Source organism: Martes martes, assembly GCF_963455335.1.
Source record: "Martes martes genome assembly, chromosome: 1".
NCBI lineage: Eukaryota > Metazoa > Chordata > Mammalia > Carnivora > Mustelidae > Martes > Martes martes.
Window position 1 is genome coordinate 200,277,226 of NC_137888.1, and position 13,460 is coordinate 200,290,685.

The 13,460-nt window shown below is 45.5% G+C and overlaps 1 protein-coding gene across 3 annotated transcripts in view; it reads right to left on the reverse strand.

Moving 5' to 3' along the window:
• KLHL18 (kelch like family member 18) overlaps positions 1-7,811 on the reverse strand; it is a 52,029-nt gene extending 44,218 nt beyond the window's left edge. The window contains exon 1 of one of the 3 annotated variants that reach the window (XM_080829304.1): positions 7,348-7,811. In XM_080829304.1, the coding sequence (XP_080685430.1) occupies positions 7,348-7,476 (129 nt within the window). In that variant the 5' untranslated portion in view covers positions 7,477-7,811. Of the gene's footprint in view, positions 1-997; positions 1,103-7,347 lie in introns of those variants that run through there. The other 2 variants (XM_080829303.1, XM_080829305.1) reach the window with 2 other exon arrangements.
• Positions 7,812-13,460: the final 5,649 nt, after the last annotated feature.

Below are 13,460 nucleotides of genomic sequence, written 5' to 3' on the forward strand. Positions count from 1 at the left end.
CAAATATGTCTCTCCTAGAAATCGATTCCTTTTAAGTGACCATTGGAAGAGCAGCTATAGGGCTGAGCTGATAAAATCTGGCTCCCGAGAGCTGAGGCAGCACACTATGAAAGTGAAAGAACAGGGAAGGTTATTCCTTAGTGTCCCGTGTTTCTCATCAGTGGGTTTGGACACAGAGTCAGCTTCTGCTTTCAGGGTCTCTGCAATCACAGCACTATAAGCAATCCCACTTGCCCATCTTGAGCTTATCAGCTTTTTAAAAAATTGTGGTAACATATACATAACAAAATTTACCATTTTACCCATTTTATAGTTCGGTGACATTAAGTACATTCACGTTGTTGTGACCATCCCGACCATCTGTCTCCAGAACTTTTTCATCTTCCCAAACTAAAACCCTGTCCCCATTAAACACTAACTCCCCATTCCCTCCACCTCCCAGTCCCTAAGTAACCGCCATTCTACTCTCTTTGTGTACTCTGGTTACTTCCTTTAAGTGGAATCATAGAGTGTCTGTCCCTCTATGACAGACTTATTTCACTTAGCATAGTCTTTAAGGTTCACCCACGTTGGAGCAAGTGTTAGAATTTCTTTCTTTCTTTTTTTTTTTTTTTTAATCAAGTAGGCTCTACACCCAATGTGTGGTTTGAACTCAGGATTCTGAGATCAAGGCCAGTGCCCCTCTACTGACTAAGCCAGCCAGGCACCCCGAATTTTTCATTTTTAAGGCTGCATAATATTCCACTGTATGCCTTTCAACAAAATGGAATACATTTTGTTTATCCAGTTAACTGTTGGTACACCTTGTGTTACTTCCATCTTTTGGCTATCGTGAGCAATTCTTCTATGAATATATACAAATATCTATTCTTGAGCTTGTTTTTTTGAAAAGCGTTTTTGTGTTCTGATCAGATATGCAGCACACTCTGCCCAGATGTACTGGACCATAGGTGAACTATCTACTTTGCCTGCCAGAAGCCCCAATTCTGGCCCTTACCTTCACGGCCCTGAACACAGCCGGTCAGGTCCACTGGAACACAGGAGCCAACACGGTCTCCTCTGGCCTGCCATTCTGCAAGCAGCTAAGCATCCTCAGCTTCAACTGAGACAGAAAGGGAGCATGGTGTCTTTAGTTAATGCTTCAGAAACAGTCTGCTTCAAGCTCTAGCAGAGCTACAAGACTTTCAAAGATGAAATGCAAAATTTACCAGTAACTTCTCCTATGTCAGTTATTCACAGTCACCAACCAGGACAGTCCCATGATCACCTGCAGTGAGCTGGAAAGAGATAGTTCTTCACTTCTGGTTCATCTGCACTGTTTAATAAGAGATGCTTCCGACTGCTAGATGCTGTGTGGGAACAACAGAAGTGTATACTGGGGCCATAAGGCAAATGTAACCTACTTCCAAGGCCTTAAACTTGACAGAGGTCATATTTCTATACAAGAGGGGTCCGCCAGCCACAGCCAGCGCGTTTGGCCTATACCTGTTTTCGTAGATCAAGTTTTAATGGGACAGAGCCATACCCATTCATGTATGTGTTCTGTACGGCCGCTTGGGTGCCACGACATCAGAGTTGAGCGGTTGCAACTGAAACTGTATGACCCACAAAATAGTAAAATATTTACTATCTGGCTCTTTACAGAAAATGCTTGCCAACTCCTGGTTCACACATCTTGGTTCACTCTCTTCTCCCCAACTGGAAACAAGTGCTGAAGGGGTCAGCTGTTTGTGTGGAAGAGGCCTTCCTAAACTGGGGAAACCGGCTGGCTCTATAACAAAGAGGCAACAGTAATGCCAACACTCCACAAATCCAAAGTAGGATGGGAGATGCCAGGCTTGAAATTTAGAAGGGGCTAAGAACACACCTTTAGAAAAATGTGATCTCATCTGCCGTCAACCAGCCTCTAAGCTGAACCAGGTGTGGCCAAGAGGCAAACAATGGAGTCTCCTGTACAAAACCGTAAAGGAACCGCCCGCTGTGAGAAACATCCCCAAACACAGGCTTCTTAAATTTACGCAGAAGCCTCAGAGTGAACCCCCTGAATGCTGCTTCGGTGGTAACTGATTTTCACATCAGGCAGCGGCAAGCTCTCTCCTCCTCTGATTGGCGTCCAAATGTAACAGCATGAACCACAACACAACTTGAGGAAGAAAGCAAAACCGACTTTCCGATGAACATGCATTCATATCTAAGCGCACCTCTGCTCTCAAGGAGCACATCCTTCTGCTCGGTTCTAACTGTTCACTAAGAAAAGGCAAGGCTGGAAATGAACATAAATGCTTGTTGAAAGTCAGTAGAAAACACCAGGAATGAACAATACTCAGAAGCATAAGTTTTCCAATGCGGTGCCATTTCAAAATCAAGAGAGTCCAGAATTCAAATGTGCAAAAGACTAGCCGATAAAGCCTGCATCTTTCCTCTCTCCTGAAATAGAGCAATGGTGGTGCATCAGGACATAGACATCGCTGTCCTCCATGCTTGAAAATGACACTGCAGATGGCGTGTGTTTCCTGCTCTGCTTCCTAACATCAGCAGGGCAGGTGAGTAATGGGAAGAGGATGCAAAAGCATTCCTTCTACCAACAGCTAGGCTGGATTCCAGATAATAAAGCTTTGTCCCTTGGGCAATCCCTTAACATCTCTAAGCCTCAGGGTTTTTTAATCTCTAAAATGAATGGCTTTGATAGAGGACCTCTATGGCTCCTTTTCATAGGATTCTCCCAGCTCTGTAATTAAACCTGTGTAACTCACTATACCACACAGAACATCAAAATGGCATGTATCAACAAGTCCTTACTTCACTTCCTGATAGCCTTTTCCACACTCTTTCATCATCAAATCAGTGTGAGAGCAAATGAGGCAAGATTCCAGACTCAAATGTGTGGCTCTTGAAGCCAGTCTCAATGAGAATTGTGTACCTGGATTTAGTGGATCAAAGGAAAATATTCTAATACTATGCCTTTTACCCATGGAAAAGGCATTTCTTTCTGGAGGACAAATTACCAGATCTGGGTTCAAAACCTTAGCAGGGGCCTTGGGAAAATGCTAGAAGGCCAATGCCAGCTTATTGGTGAAGTTCACTAGTGGCTGCAGAACAGAGAGAGAGAGAGAGAGTGATCGAGCAATGAGAGAGAAGGAAGCTTCTCTCCTAAGCTTATGGGTCAGTGAATAATATGCAGGTTTGGTGACCCCCTTCTGCTCTCACAAATAAAGAAAAAGGAGAATGTGAGGTGAGGGGAGAACAGAAAAATGTTCAAGTGGTGGGTCTAGATCTTATTAATGAATAACAAATTGTGAACAGTCACTGAATCTGGGGAGTCTGCCTAACTCACAGGGCCCCAGTGAACCTGACAGATGAGGCCTGAGCATTAGGCAACTGGCAGCCCAGAAGAAAGGAAAGGAAATAGGCTGATGGGAAGAGGGGATGAGAGCCGAGGTGGAAGCAAACCTCTCTGCCCAGACAAAGCCCAATGTTATAGGTTGTCCAGAAGTCTTGCACTGCTACCCTCCTAACCTTTAAGATAAAATGATTTGTCATGTAGACGGACCATGGGTTTTTTCTGATAGGAAAAAGATACTCAAGTTGGATTCATAACCCATGAGCCAGAAGCAGGCCTCTGGGAATTGCTCTTAAGCTCGAACACAAAATTTTGCATGTATGTTAAGTATGTGCACTTTTCTGGGGAGAGGGCTCATCATTTTCAGTTCTTTTTTTTAAGATTTTTATTTATTTATTTGAAAGAGGGACAGTGAGAGAGAGCATGAGAGGGGGGAGGGTCAGAGGAAGAAGTAGACTCCCCGTGGAGCTGGGAGTCTGATGCGGGACTCTGATTCCGGGACTCCGGGATCATGACCTGAGCCGAAGGCAGCTGCTTAACCAACTGAGCCACCCAGGTGCCCCATTTTCAGTTTTTTAAAAAACATTCATGTCAACATAGACATAGAATATGATTTTTAAAATCTAATATTATTACCCTTTCTGTTCTGCCTCTTCTTAATTATCCAACAGGTACCCAAGGAATTTAAATTTCAAATATTTCCAAAAACAAAATTAAGTAAGGCTTGAGAGTTGGCAGTGAATTTTGAGAATACATCATACCTGCTAACACTAACTTTCAGACACTCCCTAAAGCTTGACAAGATAGAAGAGATGACCTGTTGTTAACAGTGAGTACAAATGACCTGGGGTAAATTAATTCAGGTAGTAGCTGGAATTCAGTTCCATCACTGCCAGTGATAGAAGATGCAACAGGAGAGCAAGGAAGGACATTTGGCCAGGAGAACAGAGACCAGGAGTCCAGTCTCTAGTCCTAGCTCTGCCTACCTCAATTCTGAACTACCTTGATTCTGAACAAGTCCCTTCCTTTGGGCTTGGGTCCTCATCTGTAAAATGTAGGCTACTAGAGCAGAGCAGCGGTCTGCATACTCTTAAGACAATGAATGTTATGTTTAGATAAAATCACCCAGAATTCATCAGAAGCTAAACAAATTCAAAATGGCAGGTTGAACATACCCATTTATTTCCTCTCTCTCTAGAAACCCCACCATTATTATTCATAATTATGTCATTACTCATAAACATCCGCTGCAACTGAGCATTTACTACATGATTGTTTTAAGTCCATTAACTAATGGAATCCCTAACACTCTTATTAGGTAGGTGATGACGCCCATTTTACAGATGAAGGAACTGAGTCCCCAGTGTTTCAGGAACTTGCCTAAGTTTCCACAGCTAATAAGTGGCAGAGTCAGGATTCTAACCCAGGCAGTCTGGCTTGCGTCTGTGCTATACCACTTCTCCGACTGACAATTTAGGAACAGCAAAGCTCCCAAGGAAAAAGCAGCTGGAAGAGAGCAGATCAAATATATCACCAAACTTTGGAAGGTGAGTAGTGACTGACTTCCATGGAGGACACTGAGCACTGCACATGGCAAGCCACTTTGGAGTCCCTTCCAAAGCTCAACTGCTGGAGACTCAGGTTTCCTCTGTAGGTGTGAGCATAAGGGAGGCTGAAATCAGGCAGGAGTGGTCACCACCCCGGCAGAAGACTGGAGGTTTATCATCTGGACAGGATGAACCAGAGACTCCAGACTTGGGCAACCAGGGAACCAACCACTGAAGACAAAGAAGTGGCACCATTCAGGGATTAAGTGAAAGTCTGCATACAGAAGCAAGAGCCCCCAGTCCCCTCCCATCATAAGGTTCCTAGAATGGGAACAGCCAACTTATTCCACTCAGGCAGAAGCCTGAATGAAGGTCCACGGACTCTGAACATACTGCATTGAAAAGGGGAGGCCCATCACCCTACAGTTTTGGCTCTAAGGATGTGGCCGCAGGCCAGGAGTAGCATCACTGGGGAATTTGTCAGAAATGTAAATTCTCAGGCCCATGCCAGATGTCCTGAATAAAAAATTCCCGGATGAGGTCCAACAACCAGTGTGTGAACAGGCCACCAGGTGATTCTAATACTTGGTAAAGCTTGAGAAGCACTGCCCTGCAAGGAGGCCCACTAGTCAATACATTCTATCCCACAGCTAAAAGCTCCAACTGACTTCTCAGTACCTATTTATTCAGAAGACAGTCTGGAAACATTAGAAGTTTCAGGAAAGACTCTATCCTGATATCCTGAGAGAAAGAGAGAGAGAGAGAGAGAGAGACAGACCAACAATCTCGGTTAGAACTACCTCTAATAATTTTCTTGTTCCTATGAATGAACAAAAAGCATTGTAATGGAAAAAAATCATTCAAGCATTGTTATGCTAAAGGTTGTTATATTCTGTATTTGCATGAAATGCAAAGGCAAAAGGCACTGCTTCAATTTATGTAGCAATATCTGTAACCATTCCCCTCTATCATACCCTTTTGCTTCTCTTTGTCTCACAAGCTTTCCCTGCCTCTTCCTTACAGTCTAACTCTTAACCCCAAAATTCTCCCCATTACCACTTTTCAGCAGTCTCTACTCACCCCAAGCATTACTGCCATGACCAGATAGATCATTCTTCTGCTTACAACCTCTAGTAGCTTTGACATCTTCTACCATGTAATCACCATGGACAAAAATCTCCCATTTATATTGACTTCCTCGGCCTCCCTTAGTCCAGTTCATTTTTCTCAAACCCCTTGGTTCCCCACCAAAGATCCTTTTCCCTCTTTAGGCCACTTCACCCCCCTCCTGGAAAACCAACCTCCTTTGGAGGATGAAAAACTTAAGCGAGGCATCATGCAAAAAATACTACACATTTTCTCACTGAATCCTCACACTAATACTGAGAATTAGGAATCATCCTGGTTTTTACATTTGGAAAACTGAAGCTTAGAGAGATTAAGAAACTTGCCCAAGGTTACCACTAGGATTTTAATCCAAATCCTCCTATCTCCACACTCTTAACCATTCTACTCTCCTGTCTCCAGAGGTCTGACTCAACTATGGGACGAAGAAAAGTTTCCTTAATTCTGTAGAAAATAAGCAGGGTGAAAAGATCTCTGCATGTGTGTATATATATTTCATGTGGTCCCACAGAGATGCTGAGAGCCTTCCAGCCAAAGCCCAACAGGGAGCACAGTTCACAGCAGCACCTTCCCACGTGGAGGGCTCCAGAGGGCTCAGAGGGTTAGGCCAAGGAGCAGCGCTGCATGCCTCTCCAGCAGGAATGGATGCAAAGCACGGGAGGAAGTCTGGCTCTTGGGTCCACGATGCCAGTAGGGAACAGGTGGTTAAGGGATCCCTCTCCCCCACGCGGACCCAGTCCATCCTCCGAGACCTTTGTGGAGGTAGTAGTGATGGTGCACCTTTTAGTGGGGAGCAGAGTAGATGCCCACTTCAAAAGGTGTCCAGATCCTATTTTAAAAGCTCTTAAGAGACAAAATAGTAATGTAACAATCAAGGACAAGCAACGACTGCTAAGGAGAAGGCTGTGCCTTACAACGGCACAGCTAACTTCGAGGACCACAAAGAAATGTCTATGGTGACAAGAGAGGGTGCCCATCAGAATGTAGAGGCGGCCACCGCCCCCTCCTCTCCAGAGGGGGTGCAAGTTCATTTTCTCCCGTCTGTGTGACAGAAAAGCGAGGCGAGTACCCCAATGTCTCCCATCCTGAGGGCCTCAGCCGCACACCTCTCAGCCTGTCCTTCTAAGGGCTGAGGGCTGTCCCTGTCCGTCTCCCCACTCAGCCCCAACTCCCCTCTCCCACTCCGCACCTCTCTCTCCCCTACTCGGTCTCTCTCCAATCTCCTTGCCCTACCACTCTGCCCACTAGACCTCCTCTCTTCCCCTACCCTCCGCCCCTCTTCCCTTCCCATTCGGTTCCTTATCCCTCAGCCTCACGGTACCCAGTCTTCGGTACCTTGAGCGTCACGTCGCACAGCTTCCCTTGCCGCCGGATCTCCTCCATGACGCCGTAGCCGCGACTAGGCAACTCGGACACGGAGAAGTGCACCAGGTCCTCCAGCTCCTCCGCGCCGTCCTCCACCATCTTCCCCGGCCGCCGCGACTGCGCAGGCCTGGCCGGCCGGCTCGATACTAAACGGGGCGGAGCGAGGGCGCGCGCTAACCGCCGCCGGGAGCGCAGGGCTGGAGCAGAAGGGCCTGCGCGGCCGCCGTAGTCTCAGGGGGCTCCGCGCCGGAAGCCCCGCTGCCCCGTTTCCTGGTGCAAGTCTAGTCTTCGTTCCCTTGCTTTCCCTACCGTGCTTTCACGCCTGCAGCTGCCTCAGTCTTTCTAGATTAACCGGTCCCATTTCCCGTCTTTCCGATTCGGCCCTGACCTATATCACAGCTCGACCCAGGGCCGCGGACTTCATTTCCGCCACTACCTAGATACTTCCGGAATCTGCGGAAACGATCCGTTGCCATGGCGGCTATGTACACAGTTCTGCGGCGGCGAGTGCGGGCTTGCAGTCGCTGCACCTGCAGCAGTCGGGCGGCGGGAGGACCACTGCCTCCGGAGCAGTGAACGGATTCACGCGCCGCCCGGGTGGGGAGAAGCAAGGCTGGAGAGGGAGTGTACGCCGAGGCGGCTGGCAGCGACTGGGAGCCGAAGACCGCTCCACCCGGGAGTCCCCAAGCTTAGCTCGCTGATCTGTGAAACCCGAGCAGAGGAGGGGGCGCGGCATCGTGGGCGCCCTTTCGGGCTGGCTCCGGCTTAGGGTCTTCGAATCTAACGTTTCCTGGCCCCACGAGGGTTCTGCGTCGCTGCCGAGGTTGAGAGGGCGCGAAGTGGGGGAACAGAAGTATTCTGGACCCTTCTGTATTCGTCAGTTTTCGAACTGGAGGGGGCTTCGGGATCTCCAGGTCGACCCGCTCGCTTTACAGATGAGGAAACCGCTCCAGAAAGGGACAGGAATGGCCCCAAGGCCAACTGCCACCCACAATCCACTCAGGGGTCTGGTATGTTGGGTGAGGAAAAGGGAGGAGGCCCGATCTGCCTGGAATAGAGGCCGGGTGCGTTTGGACCCTGTTGTCTTGGAGTTCAGATGCTGCCGCCGCTCTGACAACTATGAGGGTTCCATATTGAGAGCGCCTGGTCTGGGCAGGAGCGCTGGAAGCTAGGGACTCGTCCCAGCAGCCGCTCCCTTTCCTTTTATCCAGCCTTCAGAGGTGCTTGGTAACAATTCTGTTCATTTCCACCCTTAAAACAAGTAAGGAAACCACGTGCCTTTCAGAGAGGTCTCCTGGTGACCACTCAGAGGTTCACTTATTTACACCAGAACTGTCTAAGGGTGGTGCCCATGAGAGAGTCACTTTCCCGACAAGATACTGGGGCGGCGGGGGGTGGGGGGGAGTGGGGGAGACACTGCTAAAAGAGAGGGCATGGTGAGGGGCTGAATGTGGCTTCTTGCAAGTGGTGCCTGGAAACTAAGTGTCCTGGAAAGGCTCTGGGCTCAGGGATTGGAGGTGGCGTGGGAGGGGAGTGACATATGCCCTTTGGGACTCTCTCAGTAGTGACGGAAGATGGACCCACAGGTGGAGATTCAGCCGTCCTCTGACTTCCAGCCATGACCATCACTACCAATCACCATTTCTCGAGTTCCTGCTCTGTGCTGGGCACAGTTCTGGACATTGAGGGGGGATTCAAAAGAGATTAAAGCACAGTTCTGTCCCTCAAGCAACTTGTAATTTAATTTGGGAGCGGAAACCCACTCAAATGATGCGGCGTAAGAATGGTAACAAGCATTATTTCAGTAAGTGCAAGATGGCATGGGGTCTCAAATGTTTGGGTGTTGAGTGTCTGCTGGACAGCAGCCTTACAGGATGGATTAAGACAGAAGGGGTTGGGGGGATGCTCCCTGGCTTAGTCCTTAGAACATGCGACTCTTGATCTTGGGGCTGGGAGTTCAAGCCCCACGTTGGGTGTGGAGATTACGTAAAAAAATAAAATAGAGAAGGCTTGCCTTAGGTGGATATAGCTCCTGACATACTTGGAGCTGTGGATGTGAGTGTGGGGTGGGCCTTGGGAAGATAGGGGGACTGCATGGGCATGTGCATGTGCATGGGCAAGTTGCATGCCCCACTCTGAGGGGAGGGTGTACTTGGGCTTTCCTGTACTGTTCTTGTGCTGGGTGGGTGGGGGCCTCCAGGAGGGAGGCCTGGGCACCTGCCACCCGGGCTGGTTCCATTCTGAAGGCACCCAGAGCCCGAGGCCAGGCCCTCAGACTGGTGTGAGCAATGGTTCCCAGAGCTTTAGAAACTGAGGGTAAGTTTGCTTGTGTCAAAACATACCTTCCTCCACTCTCAACTTCCCAATAGCCTAGATCAAAATGGAGTTGAGATTTTCCTTTTCAATTTCCTCAATTTGGGATCCACGTTAGAGCCATTTGTGGCTTTGTATTTCTTGAGCTCAATTTTGCAGACAAAAATTTTAGGACTGAAATTGGATAAGCCAGCACCCTTGACCACCTGAATACCTTTCAGATCCATTTTCTAAAAATGAAAATGTCTGAATGGTCCCATAGTGGCTGGGAAAAGACTTCCATGAAATAATTACTTGAGGAATGTAGTAAGTGGACACAGGTCTACAGTAGGCAAATATAAGAGTGACGTGTTTGTTTATTTGATTTGACATCCGAAGGCCTTGTAACAGGGCTTGGAGTTTCATTTGTTGACATCATTGAAACTGTGAACAAAGGGGAGGGCCTATTTAATTGCTTCTGTAGAGATATGTTATGCCATTGATGACAATTAACATAACTGTAATAGGAAATCTCGTGGTCATTGCAAGTTGTATTTAGAAATATAGAGAGACATTAATATTTTTAAAATCTGCAATCTTTTTTATCAGGTAACATTCATTGAACCTCTCTTGGATTATGCATATATCCTTTATTTAATGTGCTTTTTTAAAAAAAAAAAGTGAAATAGGGGCACCTGAGTGGCTCAGTGGGTTAAAGCCTCTGACTTCAGCTCAGGTCGTGATCCCAGGGTCCTGGGATCGAGCCCCGCATTGGGCTCTCTGCTCAGCGGGGAGCCTGCTTCCCCCTCTCTCTCTGCCTGCCTCTCTGCCTACTTGTGATCTCTGTCTGTCCAATAAATAAACAAAATATTTCAAAAATAAAAAATAAATTTAAAAAGTGAAATAATTAGGGGTACCTGGGTGGCTCAGTCGGTTGGGTACCTGCTTTTGGTTCAGGTCATGATCTCAGGGTCCTGGGATCAAGCCCCACATCAGACTCTCTGCTCAGTGGGGAGTCTACTTCTCCCTCTAACTCTCCCTCTGTGCTCTCTCTCTCTCAAATAAATAGGTGAAAATCTTTTTAAACAAAAAGTGAAATAATTAACTGTAATTCAGAGAAGAAATCTCTGTCATGCATGACTTTTTCTTTACAGTAAAGGTCTTAACAATTAGTTTTATTTATTTGTAGAGTTCTTTGCAATAGTTCAAGCAAACTATTTTTTTCTTTAATCACCATGCTTTTGCTATTTTCCAATTTGAATATGAAATTGAATCAGCTTCCTCTGTGTCTCATGTTTCACTAACTCCTCGTGAATTCAACAAATCCTTTGCTGGTTGTTTTTTGTGTTTGTTTGTTTTGTTTTCTAAAAATACCCAGGAGATTTCTTTGACTTCAACTCCCCTTTCCTGCCCTTTGAAGGTACAGGTTATTTTAGTGGTAAATGCCTCGTTTCTTCTTGAACTGGTTTAAGCCCGAGAGGGAGGTCAGAAGAGAAGCGTACCATGTAGCACACATCCAGACTCTTGGGCCTTGTCTCTATTCCAAGTGTGTTTTGTACATTTGGAGCATGAACTCTAAATGAGTTTTTAACATTCTTTCTTTATATGCATAGTTCCATAAAAGTAAAATTATCAAAAGCCCAGTGTTAGGACTACACGACCATAGACTACTTGATGATATATTCACATTATTTGAAAAAGAAGGAAAGAAAAAAACATATTAGATAGGTATTAGGAAAACTTATACATAAAATTAGAAATGTTTTCTCTTTGAACAACTTAAAATTATGTTAATTTCCCCAGTAGTTTCAAACAGTGAAGTTTAATATATTTTCATAGTTTCATAGTTTCATCTTATTTTCTAGAATTTCTTAACTAGATTTAATGCAATTGATGATGATTAGAGATTGATTTTTCCTTAGCTTTCCTTAGAGCTCTTCATATTTTTTCTCAGTATTTAATCATTTGTCATCAGTATATGAGAGGTACCTCAAGAGCTAAGTTTTAAGTTCCCCCTCAAAGCAATAAAAATAGCACAATCGTTCCTTCTGTTTAATAACCGTCTTTGCTTCTCCATTCTGTGTCAATGCTGGAACCAAAATTTTCTGTCTAATTAGTATTAAATATTTTTAGACAGTCACTGCCAGGAGAGGGCCTCATGTAATTTCACCAATGAGACTGATACCCGATGAAATAGGAGATTTAAGGACATCTGGGTGGCTCAGTCAGTTAAGCGTCTACCTTTGGCTCAGGTCATGATCCCAGGTCCTGGGATCGAGCCCCACATAGGGCTCCCTGTTTGGCAGAGAGCCTGCTCCGTCTGCCTACGGTTCTGCCTACTTGTGCTCGCTCTCTATCACTGTGTCAAATAAATAAATAAAATCTTTTTAAAAAAGAAATAGATTTTATTAGTTATCATTTGGTTGTATAATGCAATTTTTAAATTTTTTTTAAAAGATCTCATTTATTTATTTAACAGAGAGTGAAAGCATGCAAGTAGGGGGAGGAGCAGAGGGAGAGGGAAAGAATTTCAAGTAAATTCCTCCCTGAGAGTGGAGTCAGTTGGGCTCCATCTCACGACCCTGAGATCTTGACCTGACCCAAAACCAAGAGTTGGACCCTTGACCAACTGAGCCACCCACGTGCCCTCGATTTAAAAAAAATTTTTTTTAAAGATTTTATTTATTTATTTGACACAGAGAGACATAGCAAGAAAAGGAGCACAAGCAGGAGTGGATGGGAAAAGGAGGCTTCCCGCTGAGCAGGGACCCAGATGCGAGACTTGATCCCTGGACTCTGGGATCATGACCTGAGCTGAAGGCAGACGCTTAACAACTGAGCCACCCAGGCGCCCTTTAAAAATGTTTTTATAAAATACTTCAGTTAGACAGAATCTAAGAGATTAATTAACTCTCCCCTCAATGCAACAGTCCCTTTGGTGGCATCTCTGTTAGCTGGCATCTTGACTTTGCTTGAGTTTTTTCCATTTATAGGACAGCTCTACATAGTAGGAAGGTCACTTACCTGAATCTGCCTCCCTAATCCTTACGCCTATAACCTTACATCCTATTCCATGAAGCTACCCCAAGGTTTTATTTTAACATTTTGTTACACATCGTATTATTCATGGTAGTATAAATAAATAGAAATTTAAGTGTATCTACCGGAAAGAAAATACAATTAGGTTTGGGAGAGGAAGAGGAGGTAGAGGACTCTCTGATTTTTTTCTCAATGGACTGCCAGAGAAGAAAGAATATTTGATTATGGGCTAGATTAAATATATTTCTAGGGAATCATTTTTCTGGTCTAAGTCAGTCACATGGAAGTAGAGGAGGAGATGCAGCATTTGTAGTAGTGTATGCTAGTGAAGAAAAGAAAATTAGTTTAAATGCACGTCCTAAATATTTTAGAGGAAAATATAATCAATGAGGTAAAGCGTAAGTGAACTGCATTACAGAACATTTTTAGGAGACACATCTAAGATTAGGCCACTGAAGGGAACATTCTTCTTGCCTTGTGTGTCTGTCTCTTAGGGGACCATTGGTGGAAAATGATGAGTCAGCCTTTATAGCAGGAAGTGCCTGTGTGTGTTGAGCAGTGTCCTTGAGTAGAGCACTGACAGGTTAGGGGGTTAAAAGGAAAACTGGCTCTTGAGGATAGGAAAACGTAGACTGCATGTCACTGTGTTCTACTCTTCTTCGTAAGCGACACAACCCCCCCCCCACACACACACTGATTGTCATTTGATGACGACCACTGAAAGTTGCACTGTTTTCTCGTTTTTAGCTAGA